The 13,828-nt window shown below is 50.3% G+C and overlaps 1 protein-coding gene across 1 annotated transcript; it reads left to right on the top strand.

Annotated features, from left to right (window-relative positions):
- Nucleotides 1-7,917: 7,917 nt before the first annotated feature.
- LOC123134513 (uncharacterized) lies at nt 7,918-9,587 on the top strand. The gene has a single exon (XM_044553757.1). The coding sequence runs from the start codon at nt 8,376-8,378 to the stop codon at nt 9,288-9,290; it is 915 nt and encodes a 304-aa protein (XP_044409692.1). The 5' UTR covers nt 7,918-8,375; the 3' UTR covers nt 9,291-9,587.
- The last annotated feature ends 4,241 nt before the right edge of the window (nt 9,588-13,828 follow it).

Genomic DNA, 13,828 nt, shown 5'->3' with positions numbered 1-13,828 from the left:
CGAACAGAATCGCACACGAACTTACTATAGTAATCGTCTGTGTTATAATTTGTCATCGCAAACAGTTCATCTGAGTGAGCTGTTTATTGCGTATCACACACATCTGGTTTACACAAATTGTTTGTGTTCTTTTGGCTCATCGCAAATGCCGCATATCACACACATCTTGTTAAGTTGAACCGGTTTTGTTCTCTTCCCTAATCGAAAATAGTTTGTCCAAGTGAATCGTATGCCGTATATCACACACACCTTGATCTAGCTGACCGTTTCTGTTTCATTCCCTAATAGCACACAATTCATCGGAGTGAACTGTATGCCGTATATCACACACACATTGATATGGCTGTCCGTTTCTGTTGTTCCGCCGCATTGCAAACAGTTCTGCTGGATCAACCGTATGCCCAGCACCGCACACGTAATCGTGTTTGATTTCTCTGCCATCGCAAATGTTTTGCATCTTTTTTGACGGTTTTTTACATCCCCATTTGTGATTAATACATCACACATAGTTTCGTCAAAGGGTCTCTGATCGTAGTGTCGCGTTAGTAGCATCCTACAGTAGTGTGTGACAGCCTGACGCTACCGGGATGCACTTCCTGGTGGGCCTTTCATAGTGCCGAAGAGATCTTGCGTGTGCGGATGATCTGGGATAACACGCCCCTTTTGTAACGTTATGCTCCCCAATCTCCCATGAAATTTTAAGTGCAAAATTATGTACCCTAGGTACGTAGTCTGCTATCAGACGGGAGGAGTTGGGGAGCGCATGTCCCTATTTGGAATTCATGCAAGATTGTCGAGGGGCCAAAGTGGTAGTACGGACACACTTGGAGGAACTTGATGTGTCCTTCCTCGGCCGCCTGGAAATCGGCTGCAAAGGCCGTTGTTTGCTCCTCCGTTCCTCTATACGGAGGAAGCGCTCCGTGTTACCATTAATGGTAATGACACTGTTGGGTCCTGACATCTTAAGCTTCAGTTAAGCATAGTGAGGCACCGCGTTGAAGCGGGCAAACCCAGTCCGACCAAGGAATGCATGGTAACCGCTGCGGAAGGGGACTATATCAAAAATTAAGTCCTCGCTTCGGAAGTTCTCGGGCGAGCCGAAAACTACTTCCAACATCGTGCCAGTGCATTGGGCTTCCACACCGGGCATGACACCTTTGAAAGTGGTGTTACTGAGTTTGATTCGTGACAAATCGATACTCATTTTCTAACCGTATTGACGTAGATCAGGTTCAGACTACTTCCGTCGTCCACAAGGACGCAGGTTAAGTGGAATCCATCAACAATGAGATCTAGGACCAGGGTAGCTAACCTTCCATGATGGATGTTGGTCGGATGGTCCTTCTTGTCGAAAGTGATCGGGCAAGCCGACCACCGATTTTACTTTGGGGATACATGCTCTAAGGCGTAGACGTCCCGAAGTGCACATTTCCGCTCCTTCTTAGAGATGTGCGTGACATAGATCATGTTCACATCCTTGACATCAAAAGGAAACTGCTTTTGTCCACCATTATTCGTCATGCGAGGCTCATCCTTGTCGTCACTCCGAGACTAGCTCTAGTCCATCCCCTCGGTCGCCGCTTTGCTGGCCTACTTGAACACCAACAGTTCTGATACAGCTCAAGGAGCACCATTGTAGTTCTTGTGATCCATATAGTCCATTCGCCAGGACTACGGGTGTTACCTCCCACAGAGGGCCCCAAACTTTGGCACATCGTGTGTCTCGCACCGCTTGTCCCTGATCTCGCTTCCGAAACCCATCGGCGTCCTTTGGCCCGACCACACTCGATAAGCCTACACATGGCATCTGCCGTTAGAACACCACAACATGGCACTACTATGGATACAATAGCTAATGTTGCATAAAAATGATACCTTCGACAAATACAATTCAATTTGTCGTCATCACATATATGCAATTGCACAAGTAAGGATTGCGTATCAGAGATGAGGGAAGAATTGATAAGACATAAAGAAGGTTTTACTATTTAACACCCATACCTTGGCCTTGACGAAGCAAATTAGATGTCGAAGGGCAACCAATCCCACCTCCTAACACTCTTCGATGCAAAGAATGGCGTGACCAATGTGTGGCATTCTTTGGTGTATAGTTTGAGCGGCATAAGTCCCATCTGTATGCCCACTCGATTTATATTGGGTTGCATGAGTGGTTTCTAGAGAGTTCCAGCTGGACACACGAAATTTGAAATCGGGAGGCGACACAGAGGTGGCAAGATGTGGACTGGGAAGGAGAGGCAATAGCAGGGCATGGTACATGTGTGGAGCTCGTGGGTGACGCTTCAGTTGCAGACAACATAGAGGTCCTAGGGGAGCAACACGTACTCGAAGGGGGTCACAATGGAGCGCATCAACACAAAAGGAATAGTAGGTGGCAGCGCCGTTGCCGAGGATGAGTAGCGGGTAGCGGCACACTTGGAGGTCGTCGATGACGAAGGGGATGTGGTGGAAAGCGGGTATCCTACATCAGGACCTCGGATGAGGAAGCAGGAGAGTCCTCGCAAACTTGAGTGGCGGACGGCGCCGACGACGTACTTGCTGATGTGGTCGTCGGAGGAGATGGGTTAGGCGGATGAGTCAATGGTGAGGAGGGAGAGGTGGTGGGCAATGGGTCTGCTGCATCAGAGGAGTAGGCAGGAGAGGCATCGCAGACTCAAGAGATGAACAACGTCGGCGGCGTATTTGCCGATGTGGGCGTCGTAGGAGACGGGTAGGGGGAGGAGAGGGGAGTAGAGGTGTGTGTGCCGGCGAGGCTGCAGTGGCAGAGCGGAGTCGGGGGCGGACGGCGTAGGCGGCAGTGGGCACTGCCAGTTCGTTTCCATTGTTTTGAGAGAGATCGGTTGTTTAGGTGATTGGATAAGGTGGGATTAGATGGAGCTGGACAAAGGGAACGAGAGGTTTCCTTGCAAATGTGAAGTGGGTATGTCTCCTATGCGTCGGATGTAGATCTGACGGTCAAAAACGATGGATGACAGCACACCATCATCACCCACTGTGTTTTTTTTAAAACGAAGGCTCAAGAAAGAGCCCGACTTTGAATTAACAAAGCCATCAACAGGCCAGGATTAAAGGACTGCCACTTACAACAAGAAACAAAGAGCGGAAAACCAGATACATTGTGCTCAGTAGAACAACTCGAAGTCGAACGCTGCTAAGCCGAAACCAGCTAACCTACTAAGGCTATGGGAGGAAGGCACCACCATGCATGAATTGTGTCACTGATTGCCATCAGAAGGAAAACAGGGGCAACACATGACCTGACTCCGCCTCCGCAAAGGGCCCCTACCCTTTCACCCGGGCTCGGCGGGTGCCGCACCGGCGGCCTGCGGAGTGGTTCACCCTAGAACCCAGATCAGCATTCCCAAGCAACTGAAGGAGATGCACCAGGAACAAACCCACACGGGAACGGGGCGCCGAACACCCAGTCACCGTTGCCTGCAGCAGCAAGACAGAGCACCGGGCGAGAGTTGTCGAGACGAAGGCGCTGAAAACCCCGGAGAAGGCCAAGAGTATGCAGCACCACGCATCGGTCAAGGATAGGAGGCAACCCTCCACACCTGGACCCGAGCAAGTTGCCAAAGATGAGGATCAGGCCACTACAATCCGTCGTCGAGCCACCACCGACTCCACCACCACTTGAGCACTTCCCTGACGACGCCTTCAGGAAGGTTCACGCCACCAAGGTGCCGTCGTCGCCATGAAACGAGGAACCGAGGCTTTCACCTGAGCTGCTGGGTGGGGTGGGAGGTGCAGGAAGCCCACCGAAGCCTTCAGCAAGGGGAACGACGCCCAAAGGCGACATCTTCAGTGTGGCCGCCGCGCCGGCCAGGGGTTTCCCCCGGATCCGCACCCAACCACCAGATCCGCACACCCGACATCCCGAACGGCGGCCGGAGCCACCTGGGATAGGGGGCGGCGCGGATCGGAGCAGATCGAGGAAGAGGACGCCTATTCTCCAAGGTACAGCCGGCCTACGAGGAGCTGCTGCAGCCGCCGACGCCCACCGCCTCCATGTCGCCCGCACGACCGGGGAGGCGGCCCACCTGCACCCTGCGGCGCCGCCCGCCGCACAGGCCACGCCGCTGGCCGCCGCCCCGGATGCCGAGGCTCTCCACTCAGAGTGGATCCGCCAAAGTCCCCGCCGCCACCTTCATGGGTGCCGAGCGGCCGCGCCGCTGGCCACCTCTGGCAGCGGCGGAGGGAGGGAGGGGGGCGGGGGGACTAGGTGGCGGCGGCTAGGGTTGGCCCCCGAGTCGCCTCGGAGGAGACGACACGAGGGAGGGGGGGGATCACCACCCACTGTGTTTCTAGGAGGAGAGAAATTAAACCAAGCACTAGGCGCACATGTTCCATTTCCAAAACACTGACAGACTTACATCTACTTTCCTCAGCAAAATATCCACGAAGCGTGCAACTGATCGTAGGAAAAACCCAAGGAACCGGAGGTCGTATGATTGCTAGGAGTTCCACCGAACCTCGACGCCCTCGGAAGCCTGAAAATGGACACTCCGCCGGAACACTGTAGAAAGCGCCCCTAGAGGATGGCCTCCCGGCTGGCTGTGGCTGGGTAGGCATAGCTAGCGATGCGTGCGGAGCAAAGCAAAGCAAGTTGGCAATCGCAGCGAATCTCCGGCTCCAAATCTTGGCTCGTGGTGGAGGGTCCAGCCAGCCCAACCGCTCACCCCCTCCATCCCCTCTCAACTCCCAATAGTGTGCGTGATGCATCCCCCTCCCCATGATGGCACCCGTTTTCTCTTAAATGAATTTAACACCTTTAATCCTTTACACATCCATCACTCATGGACACTCACACCAACCTGCTTTCACAAGAAAAACAATCCACACGCACACCAACCCTTCTCCCCCATTCCCCATTATCATTGCTACGCGGATAAACAACAACTAATCACGGCGACGTCCATCATCAGTAGCGTAGCCGCGGCTCGGTGCTTTGTCAGTGCTAGCTAATGCTTCGAGATACCATCATTGTGTGAAGCTCATCGCATGATTGCAGAGGATTAACAAAGTAGTGGTGGATCACGGAAAGCGCTGTGTTCCTCCGGCCGGTGCGCATCAGTGCATGCGTAATGGTGCATCGTATTGATCAACTGGGTCTCTTTCTTTCATTTTGCTTTGGAGTTTTCATGGGAATCGCTCGTGACAGGCGTGGCAGTAGCGCTAATAATTCGTGCTCTGGAGGAGAGAAATCATGCTCGGCGGTAGATGAATTATTTGGTTAGGCGCCGCGCGGGCCGGCCGTGTGCCGCCACCGCGCACTCGGAGGGCTCGAGCGTGGCCATCAGGGGCGGCTGGAGCTCGGGGTCCAGGCATGGTCATGGACGCCGTTGGACCACCACGGCATGGAGAAGCATGTCTGTTAGATTCTTTTTGTGGCAAAAACTTTGTAGATAAGTCTACTGTGTACAACATTGCCACAGTCAGCTGACTGTGAACTGTCCGTACTTGCTTCCTCACTTGATAGCGACAGGTTCATCTGATGAGGATCGATGCATCCATCCTGGTATCTTTAGCTGTATGCATAGGGTCTTTGTTTGAAATTGAAAAACTATGAGTAGTTAAATTTAAAGACAAATGTGTTTTAAATTTGCCTCTTAATTGTTGCCGAAGTCCAGAAATTGTGCTCGACTCGAAAACTGGAAAAACCTTTTCCATAAAGGTGGATTTTATTCACTCAAAATGAAGTACCAAGGCAATACAAACAAACACAATGAGGACACACCTAGTCTCTTCATGATTTTCATGATTAGCATGCATACAACCAACATCAAGTCAACACACACACACACACACACACACATGCTGGAAAGAGCAATGTTATACCAGACAGAAGTTATGTCTAAGCAGAGGAAACAGAAGAAAATAATCTCCAAAGTGATCAAAACAGCGATCGTCGAACTACTACAACTATCTGGACCAATCATCTTTTGACATCACAAGGACAATGAGAAATGTTCTCTGATAACAACACCTTCAGCAAGTGAACTACGCTCAACCGCTGAGGTCGCTAGATCCAACCAATAATGACTAGGCCTGAGCTCTCACCATGAAGATCAAGTCCGAGCAATGCTTTCAACAAGGTAACAGCACGAGAACACTACATTGCCAAGTATAACCTACTATGGTTAGACTTAGAGATTTCACCCCACAACACGAGACTGGGTACTCGTGAAGAACACCACCAAATTGAAGTACCACGTGTTGTCATCACCACTTTATGCGATCCCATTAATTACATGTGTAGCACGATCTTGGCATAAGATGTCGCACAAGTGAAGAAATACCCACACAAGCAAGCAGCTAAGCAACAACAAAGAGTTGGTCGCCACCAAAAGGCCCAGAACGGAAAAGGTCGTCGTCGCACAGGGGACAAAGATTAACGGGAGAGGGAAGTCACCCACACCACCAAAATCCCAATTCGGGGCTCTCCTGTGGTCCCACACCATCTCTTGCTCTTTTGTTGTCGCATGTGGCAGCAAAATAGTCCGACCAAACTGCCCATTGTTGTTGCTCGATCGGAAGGTCCGAGACACTTCGGCTCGATCAGAAGGGGTGGCTCCCTTCCTTGGAAACTGGCAAAACCTAGTCCCTTGGCTCGTAAAACCAGAAATATTTGGCCCCACACGGCCTAGTTGTAAGTGACACTTAGCACAATGAAACATTGACCTCATCATGCCTATGCTAACTGACAAACTGTCTCTATTCCCCCATAGAACGTCCCTACATGCTTGCCCCGATCTACATATCAAATGTGGCGCCATTTTCTAGGCCACCTAGACGATGATTGTGCCATTGCCGACCTTGGTGTGACGATATGGCTATGTTCTCCTGCGCGGCCCACCTTTCTCGAATGCGATGCACCCATGTTAGTGCCCTAGTGCACCATTCGGTGCCTTGCCTCCTCATTGCGGGTCGTCGGAGAAGAGGTGGTGGAGGTGGCTACCATCTAGCGTTGTGGTGGCTCATTGGTATACATGGCCATTTGTCGGGCCGGGTTGGGCCTAACAAAGCCCGACACAAAAAACCTAGGCCCGGGCCCAGCCCAGGCCGACCATCGGGCCTAGAATCCAGGCCCAAGCCCGGCCAATCAATAGAAAAACCCACCGGGCCTCTTCAAAAAAATCGCGAATATGGCGGGCCTAGGCCCGGCCCGACCTGACCTTCAGGCTCAAAACCTAGGCCTAGGCCGGGCCCGCGGGTAAGACAAGGTTGGGCGGGTCGGGCTTTTTCGGGCTGGGTCAAGTCAGGCCGGTCGGGCCGGGTATCCCAAGGCCAGGTGTACTCATTGGACATGGGAATGAGAGGCCGATGGTCGATCAGGGGACGCATGTAGGCACCATCATGTTGTGACACGGTCGTAGAGGAGGCCCAACCATACATCCTCAAACTTTACAAAGGGGTCGGTCGACGGTCTAAAACCCTTCCTTCGCTGTGCATCCAGTAGACGTGGCGTAAGTTCAGTGACTTCCGATGCATTTCATCGACTTCCTCGAGTGCAGACTTTTGAAAGTTTGAGGACTGAATTGCACTGTCTCCACATGTTCAGTGCCTTCCGGTGTATTTCATGAACAAATCTAGGCAAGATCATGCCAGTAGGGTGACATTACCACCCAATTTGAAAGCCAGCTTAGCATTGTATCTGCACATCTGTTTGCAGTTTTCTGCAACAGGTAGGTTAAGCCGTTGTTGCACACTTCTCACAGACCTGCTCTCACAGCAGTATAATACAGAGCTGATGGTGCTCACATTAAATAATAGAAGAATTGTAGAGTCTGCACTTTAGGCACATAAATAGATCCCCCGCTATGCAACCGTAGATTACGCGCGCATTCTTTTTGATGGGATCAAGATCGGAAGGTGGTGGAGTGTAGCTTTATGAACACCCAGTAGATAGATTAGATTATGTATCCATAGAACAGCTCCAAGGTCCACTTCCTTGAAGATACCCGTGATCAACTACCTCAATTAGGCCACCAGTTAAATCCCAATATTTTAGCCCAGATCACTTCGCCAAGCAAGCGCCGGACACTAATCTTACCCCAGGCATAAGGCCAAACAGCACGACACGCCATTGCAGCTATCATTTTTGGCTCAAGCTTTTCCTGTTACATGTTGCCTTGTCTTGTTTATTTGGGCTTAAGCACTCTTCTTTTAACGCCAGCACCAACCGAAAGCTGGACGTCGTCCGGCCGGGCTTTTAAAACTGCCACCTAAACAGACAGCTCGATCACTCATCACAGCCTCAAGCTTCACAACAAGAAGCGGACGCTAGCTAGGAGCCTAGGAGCAGAGGAGGAGGAGGGCGAGGAAGAAGAAGCTTCACACACAGCGCGGGCGCCATGAGGGGGAGGAGGAGGGGGAGCAGCGGCACGGCCACCGACTTCCTCGTCTGCTTCCCGCCGCGGGCGCACCTGGCGCTGATGCCGCCCAAGACGGCCTGCAGCCCGTCGCGGCCGTCCGCCAGCTCCGAGCGCCGGCACAGCACGAGCGGCGCCCGGCCGTCGTCGTCCAGGGCAGCCGCCAACAGGAACCCGAGCCGGCGCCACCACGCCGTGGACGTCGGCGAGGACAACGAGCCGTCGTCGCCCAAGGTGACGTGCGCGGGGCAGATCAAGGTCTCCCGGTCGGCCAAGCCCAAGGGAGGCGGCGGCGCCGGTGGTGGGAAGAAGAAGGCCACGTGGATGCAGGCGCTCGGCATCAAGAAGGACGCCCTGCCCTTCCTCAGCGCCCTGCACGGCGCCTTCCGGCTCAACGTCTCCGGCTGCTTCGGCAGGTTCCCCGGCGCCGTCGTGGAGTACACCTCCGGGGAGGAGGACGAGGAGGAGGAGGAGGAGCAGGCGGGGCGCGCGGGGAAGGAGACGGATCGGCGCCACGGCGACGCATTGGCAAAGTGGTTCATGGTGCTCGAGGAAGGGAAGAGGGTTCCCCGCAAGAATCAGCAACACGAGCTACCGCACGAGGAGCAGGATAAAGAAGACGCGGCGCCGCCGGCGAACGCGCTGATGCTGATGCGGTGCCGGTCGGCGCCGGCGAAGGGGCTGGCGAGGAGGCTAGGAGTAGCCGACGCAGGGAAGGACGAGGAGGAGGCCAAGAGCGACAGCAACAAGGCAAGGGAGGAAGAGCCGGAGAAGGAGAGCCTGGTGGTGATGAGGTACCCGCCCGACTTCTTCCAGGTATCCATGGACATCGCCAAGGAGACATGGATCGTCGGCGGCGACGACTCGGTCTTACGCTGCCGGAGCTGGAAGAAATGAATGGCGACCCATCCTCTCCTTCTGCGAACAATGTATGTGTGTTTTGAACATTTTGCGACCCGATCCTCTGCTGATTCTCCTTTTGAGAGCAGAGTTACTACGATTTGCGTATGGATCGCGTAAAGGATTCGATCAGCATGTGGCAGATTGGTTCAGAGAAGGCCAGTGTGTTGGTCTCTCAGCAAAACAAATTCTGCTCTGTAGATATTGCTGTACTATTAGGGATCCCTTCTATATTTTTACCTGCAATATATACTATGTACATGGTGAATAGTACCTGTAGTATGTGAGGAGTAATATGAGTGAAGTGTATTATAGCTCCCAGCCAGCGTGCAATTTAACTTTGGATTTCAGATAAATTTCTCTAGTGCTTTACCTTACTCTTGTTTACACTGTAAGCTGACTGCTAAGGATTTGTTGCTTTCTGTTTGTGTACTTGGAAGAATTAATTTGATGCCACCGTTCACCTCATATTAGCTGTGAGAAAATGAAACGATCTTGTCCTTTTTTGAACGCCGGATGTCGGATTCAGCGACAACTTCTTCGGTTCTGAAAGTACGATTAATAGTTAGAAAAGTCCAGGTTCATAACAAGAACTGTACGTTGTGTATGGCCGGCTGCAATCGCTGTCAGTATGTTATCCGATGGATCTGAGCAAATAGGTTGATTAGAAGTATTTCTTTTTCAGGGAAGGTTGATTCGAAGTTAGTTAGACTGGTGCCAACTCCATTTTTGTTCATTTTTCGTCATTCCTTACTTTCAATTGTGCCACTACTGTTATCCTTTACCCACTTGTCCCTCGCCTCACCTCTTGGGCAACAACGGCGGAAACCCTAGCTCGCACCATCGGCCCCCATCCACTGCCCCACCTCCCCTTGCTGTCACCCGTGGACGCTGTAAATCTAAGTCCATGCAGCGGATGGCGGCGGCGGGGTTTCTCGCAGTGCAATCCCCTCTGATTTAACCCAAGGTAGCCTTCGGCAATTGTTGCTTCTTCCAGTGGTGCGGCGACCAGATGGCTCGAGCACAGGGGAGTGGTCGGATAGCTGCAACGGCTCCCCTGGTCGGTGTAGCTATGGCTGTCCATGAGGGATCTACTAAACGTTGGTCGGTTGTGACCTCACGATGGCGGCTTCGGTTCTCGTCGGCCCTACAAGGCGAGGCTTTAGGCGTGGTTGCAATCTGGCCACCCCCTTCTGCTTCCAAATTTGTGACGCGGGCCCCAACACCGATAAGCATCGCTGGCCTCCTTGCTGGCGACGTGGTGGACGACAATGGAGGTCTGGTGGGCTAGCCGACCACGGGGTTGGGCGATGAGATGGCGACGAAGGCTGGTCTCGGATGTTCTCCAGATCGACCCTAGCGGTGTCTCTGTGGGGCTGTCACCTTGTTGAAGGAATCGGTTGCAACTTCACCCATGTCCTTGTTACTATGGGTGTGGGGGGCACCTTAGGTCTGGGTATCCCCGGATCGGACGAAGATACCACTTGTGCCGTGTTTTCCTCATGGGGTCACCATGTTGGAGTTGGTGCCACATGGAGGATCTCGTGGTTGGGACTGGTGATCATCGATGGCATGACTAGCAACATCTAGGTGGATGAGCAACAACGGGGTCATGACAAAGGTTGTGGTAGTCGACTCTTCTGCTTATCCACGAGGTCTTCATGGCAACAAATATGACATGCATCATGTAGCCCAACTCTACGATCCTTCATGGCACTAGCCATGCATAGTTCTCCGCCATGGATTGTGTCTTGGGTCCGGTGCCACCCTGGTCCTGGCTTATCGCTGGTTCCTTGGCTCGGATATTTAAGTTGCTTCATGCACTTTTGTAGTGGACTTTGTTGGCAGTCGCCTGTGATGGAGTCGGATTCGCTTACTTGGGGAGAATGTTGACGATGACGCCAACGTGCATCCTTGACAATGTTTCCATGTAGCATGTGCATGAACTATCATTTTGTGTTCCAGATTAGCAGGCTGTGATTGTATTTTTCCCAGTTTCATGCTAATTTATTGGGCAACTCTCTTCTTGTTAGTTAATGAAAATGGCAAGTCTTTTGCCTTGTTTCAAATAATTAGCCTTTGTCCTCCACATTTGTTGGTTGGTAGAGTTCCGAAGTACATCCATCACTTCGATGAATTTTCAAAGTTTCTTCTTCGGTCATTGTCTTATATACTGAAAAGTACAAATTGACTTAACGCGAGATCGGGGGGGGGGGGGGGGGGAGGGCAGTAAGCTCATAACAAAGATATGTTCTTTATATTGGGCTAGTAGCACAAGAACTTGCTTGAAGATCGTAGGCGGTTTTGAATTTGCTGGTAAGTGAGATGAAAGGTTCAAAGTCTGGCCAATAGATCCAAATAAATTTCCAAAAATTTGCAGGAAAAGAGATTTGTTTTGCAAGATATTCTAGGTTATATTTACCGACTCCCTCCCCTCTATTGTATCTTTGACCCTCATTGAGTCAAATCGATTAGCGAAAACAAAAATTTCCTTGAATTTTGTGTATACTGGGTGTTTCTGTTGAGGGTAGAATAATTCCCTCGCACCGAGGATGATTCCACCAAGCCATCTTACTTGACATAACCTATCCAGTTGTAGTGACACCAAATTTAGCAAAAGAATACCACTTAGTATATTGATGTAGAATTACTTAAATCTTTGTTTAATGTAGGGGCATGCCCACAAATTCCATTCATCATGAAACTCGTAATACCCCAGATTCAAGTCTCTAGTTACATCGACATCATAGGGTGAAAACAAGCTACGGTAATCTATAAAGCATTTTCCCATACTATGAAAATAGCATTTATGAAATGAGATCGATTATTTCTCATAGCTAAATGAGATAAAGTTTTTTTGCCACAATGCATATTCCAAATTGAATTTTGCTATTACCCCCCCCCCCCCGGCGCCGCCGGCCCCTCACTTGTGTATTAGGCAAGAAATAGAGCATTCATTGCTTATAGGTCAAGCACACCTGTAGAATTTGCAACAGGGTGTGGTGACACAAGGCGTGGTGTCACAACATCAGCATGCTTTTAGTGCTCGACAAGTGGGTAATTTGTGACATGTCCCTTTTTAGTTTTGCCAGATGTTTGTACCCAATTTCCTTCGGATGATGCTTATTGATTTGAGGGTTGGGAAGATGGAATTTGTGCATGCCGACAAGATGGCTCAGCAGTACCAATATCTGCTATCAAATGTGCCTAAGCAGAGTGTGATTCCAATTTTGGGAAGCTTAACCGGGTTTTTCTTTTTTCTTTTTTGGTTTTCTAAACGCTTTTATCTTTTTTCTTTTCTTTCCTTTTTTCCTTTTCCTTTTTCTTTTTAGTTTCTTTCCCCCTTTTAATTTTTTTAAATGCATGAACTTTTCCTTGTGAACATTTTTACTTAAATTCGTGAACTTTTTCAAATTTTCCATCAAATACGTGAACGTTTTTCAAATTAGCGAACAATTTTTTGCCAAATTAGTGAACTTTTCCCCTCACAATCATTAACTTGTTTTTAAATCCATGAAACATTTGAACCTTTTTTTAAATCCATGATTTTTTATCAGATGTATGAACTTTTTTATATCCATGAAGTATTTTTTAGCTCGTGAACTTTTTTCAAATCCACAAACTTTTTTTGAATCTTGCAAAAATTTTGAACATGTAAATTTTTCGGGTTTGTGAACTTTTTTCAACTCCACAAACTTTTTTTTGAATCCCACAAACTTTTTTAGGACTCGTGAACTTGTTCGAGTTCGTAAACTTTTTAAAAACCTGATTTTTTTAAAAAAATTCATGAGTATTCTTTTGTGAATTCCCTTTTTTTAGAATAATCATAATTTCTCAAAAAGGTCAAAGGTCAATGGCGGACCGGTCAACAGGGACCAGCGAACCAGGAAAACTGAAGCTGTTCCAATCGAGCGCTCGCTTCCGCAATGGGTTGGCCTAGGAGGTCTAGCATGGCGGAAGACATTTTTAGAGTTTGTCATGGGGCCCTTGATTTTGTCGGCCTGACGTTGTTCCTCAACACCGTGAAAGAAACAGTAAAATGCTCCTCGCAAATTAACATTTATGCCTGTAGAGGCAAATCCATGGGAAGCAACTTTTTGGTGGACAGGGGCATTGTGTTGGGGATATAACTACTGGGTATGAACCGCCCAGGAGGGACCGGGTCATACCACTAGCGACTATCAATGAAGATGGCGGGTCATAGCAAGCCCGTTGACGGCCCAAGACCCAGAGGCGGCTTAAGGCCCAAGAGGATGAACCGCCATATGAATGACTTGTATTGTAAGGCAGGTTTAGTTAGTCACCGAGCCGGACACGTTGTCTATGAGCCGGCCGGGACTCTGTAAGCCGTCGGGCGTCAACCTGTGTATATAAAGGGACGACCGGTGGTGAGTTAGAGCAAGAAAGAAGAGATCGAGAACTAGGTCAAGCGTATTCGCTCCCTGGTAATCGAAGCCCAAGCAATACCACCCTAGACTGGATTAGCCTTTTACCTCCACCGCGAGGGGCCGAACCAGTATAAACTCTCTGTGTCC

The sequence above is a fragment of the Triticum aestivum genome, chromosome 6B, assembly GCF_018294505.1.
Source record: "Triticum aestivum cultivar Chinese Spring chromosome 6B, IWGSC CS RefSeq v2.1, whole genome shotgun sequence".
Classification (NCBI taxonomy): Eukaryota; Viridiplantae; Streptophyta; class Magnoliopsida; order Poales; family Poaceae; genus Triticum; species Triticum aestivum.
This window is presented reverse-complemented; position numbering and strand designations above follow the sequence as displayed.

Coding starts and splice junctions, on each gene's coding strand:
- LOC123134513 (XM_044553757.1), top strand. CDS start 8,376: ATGAGGGGGAGGAGGAGGGGGAGCAGCGGCACGGCCACCGACTTCCTC.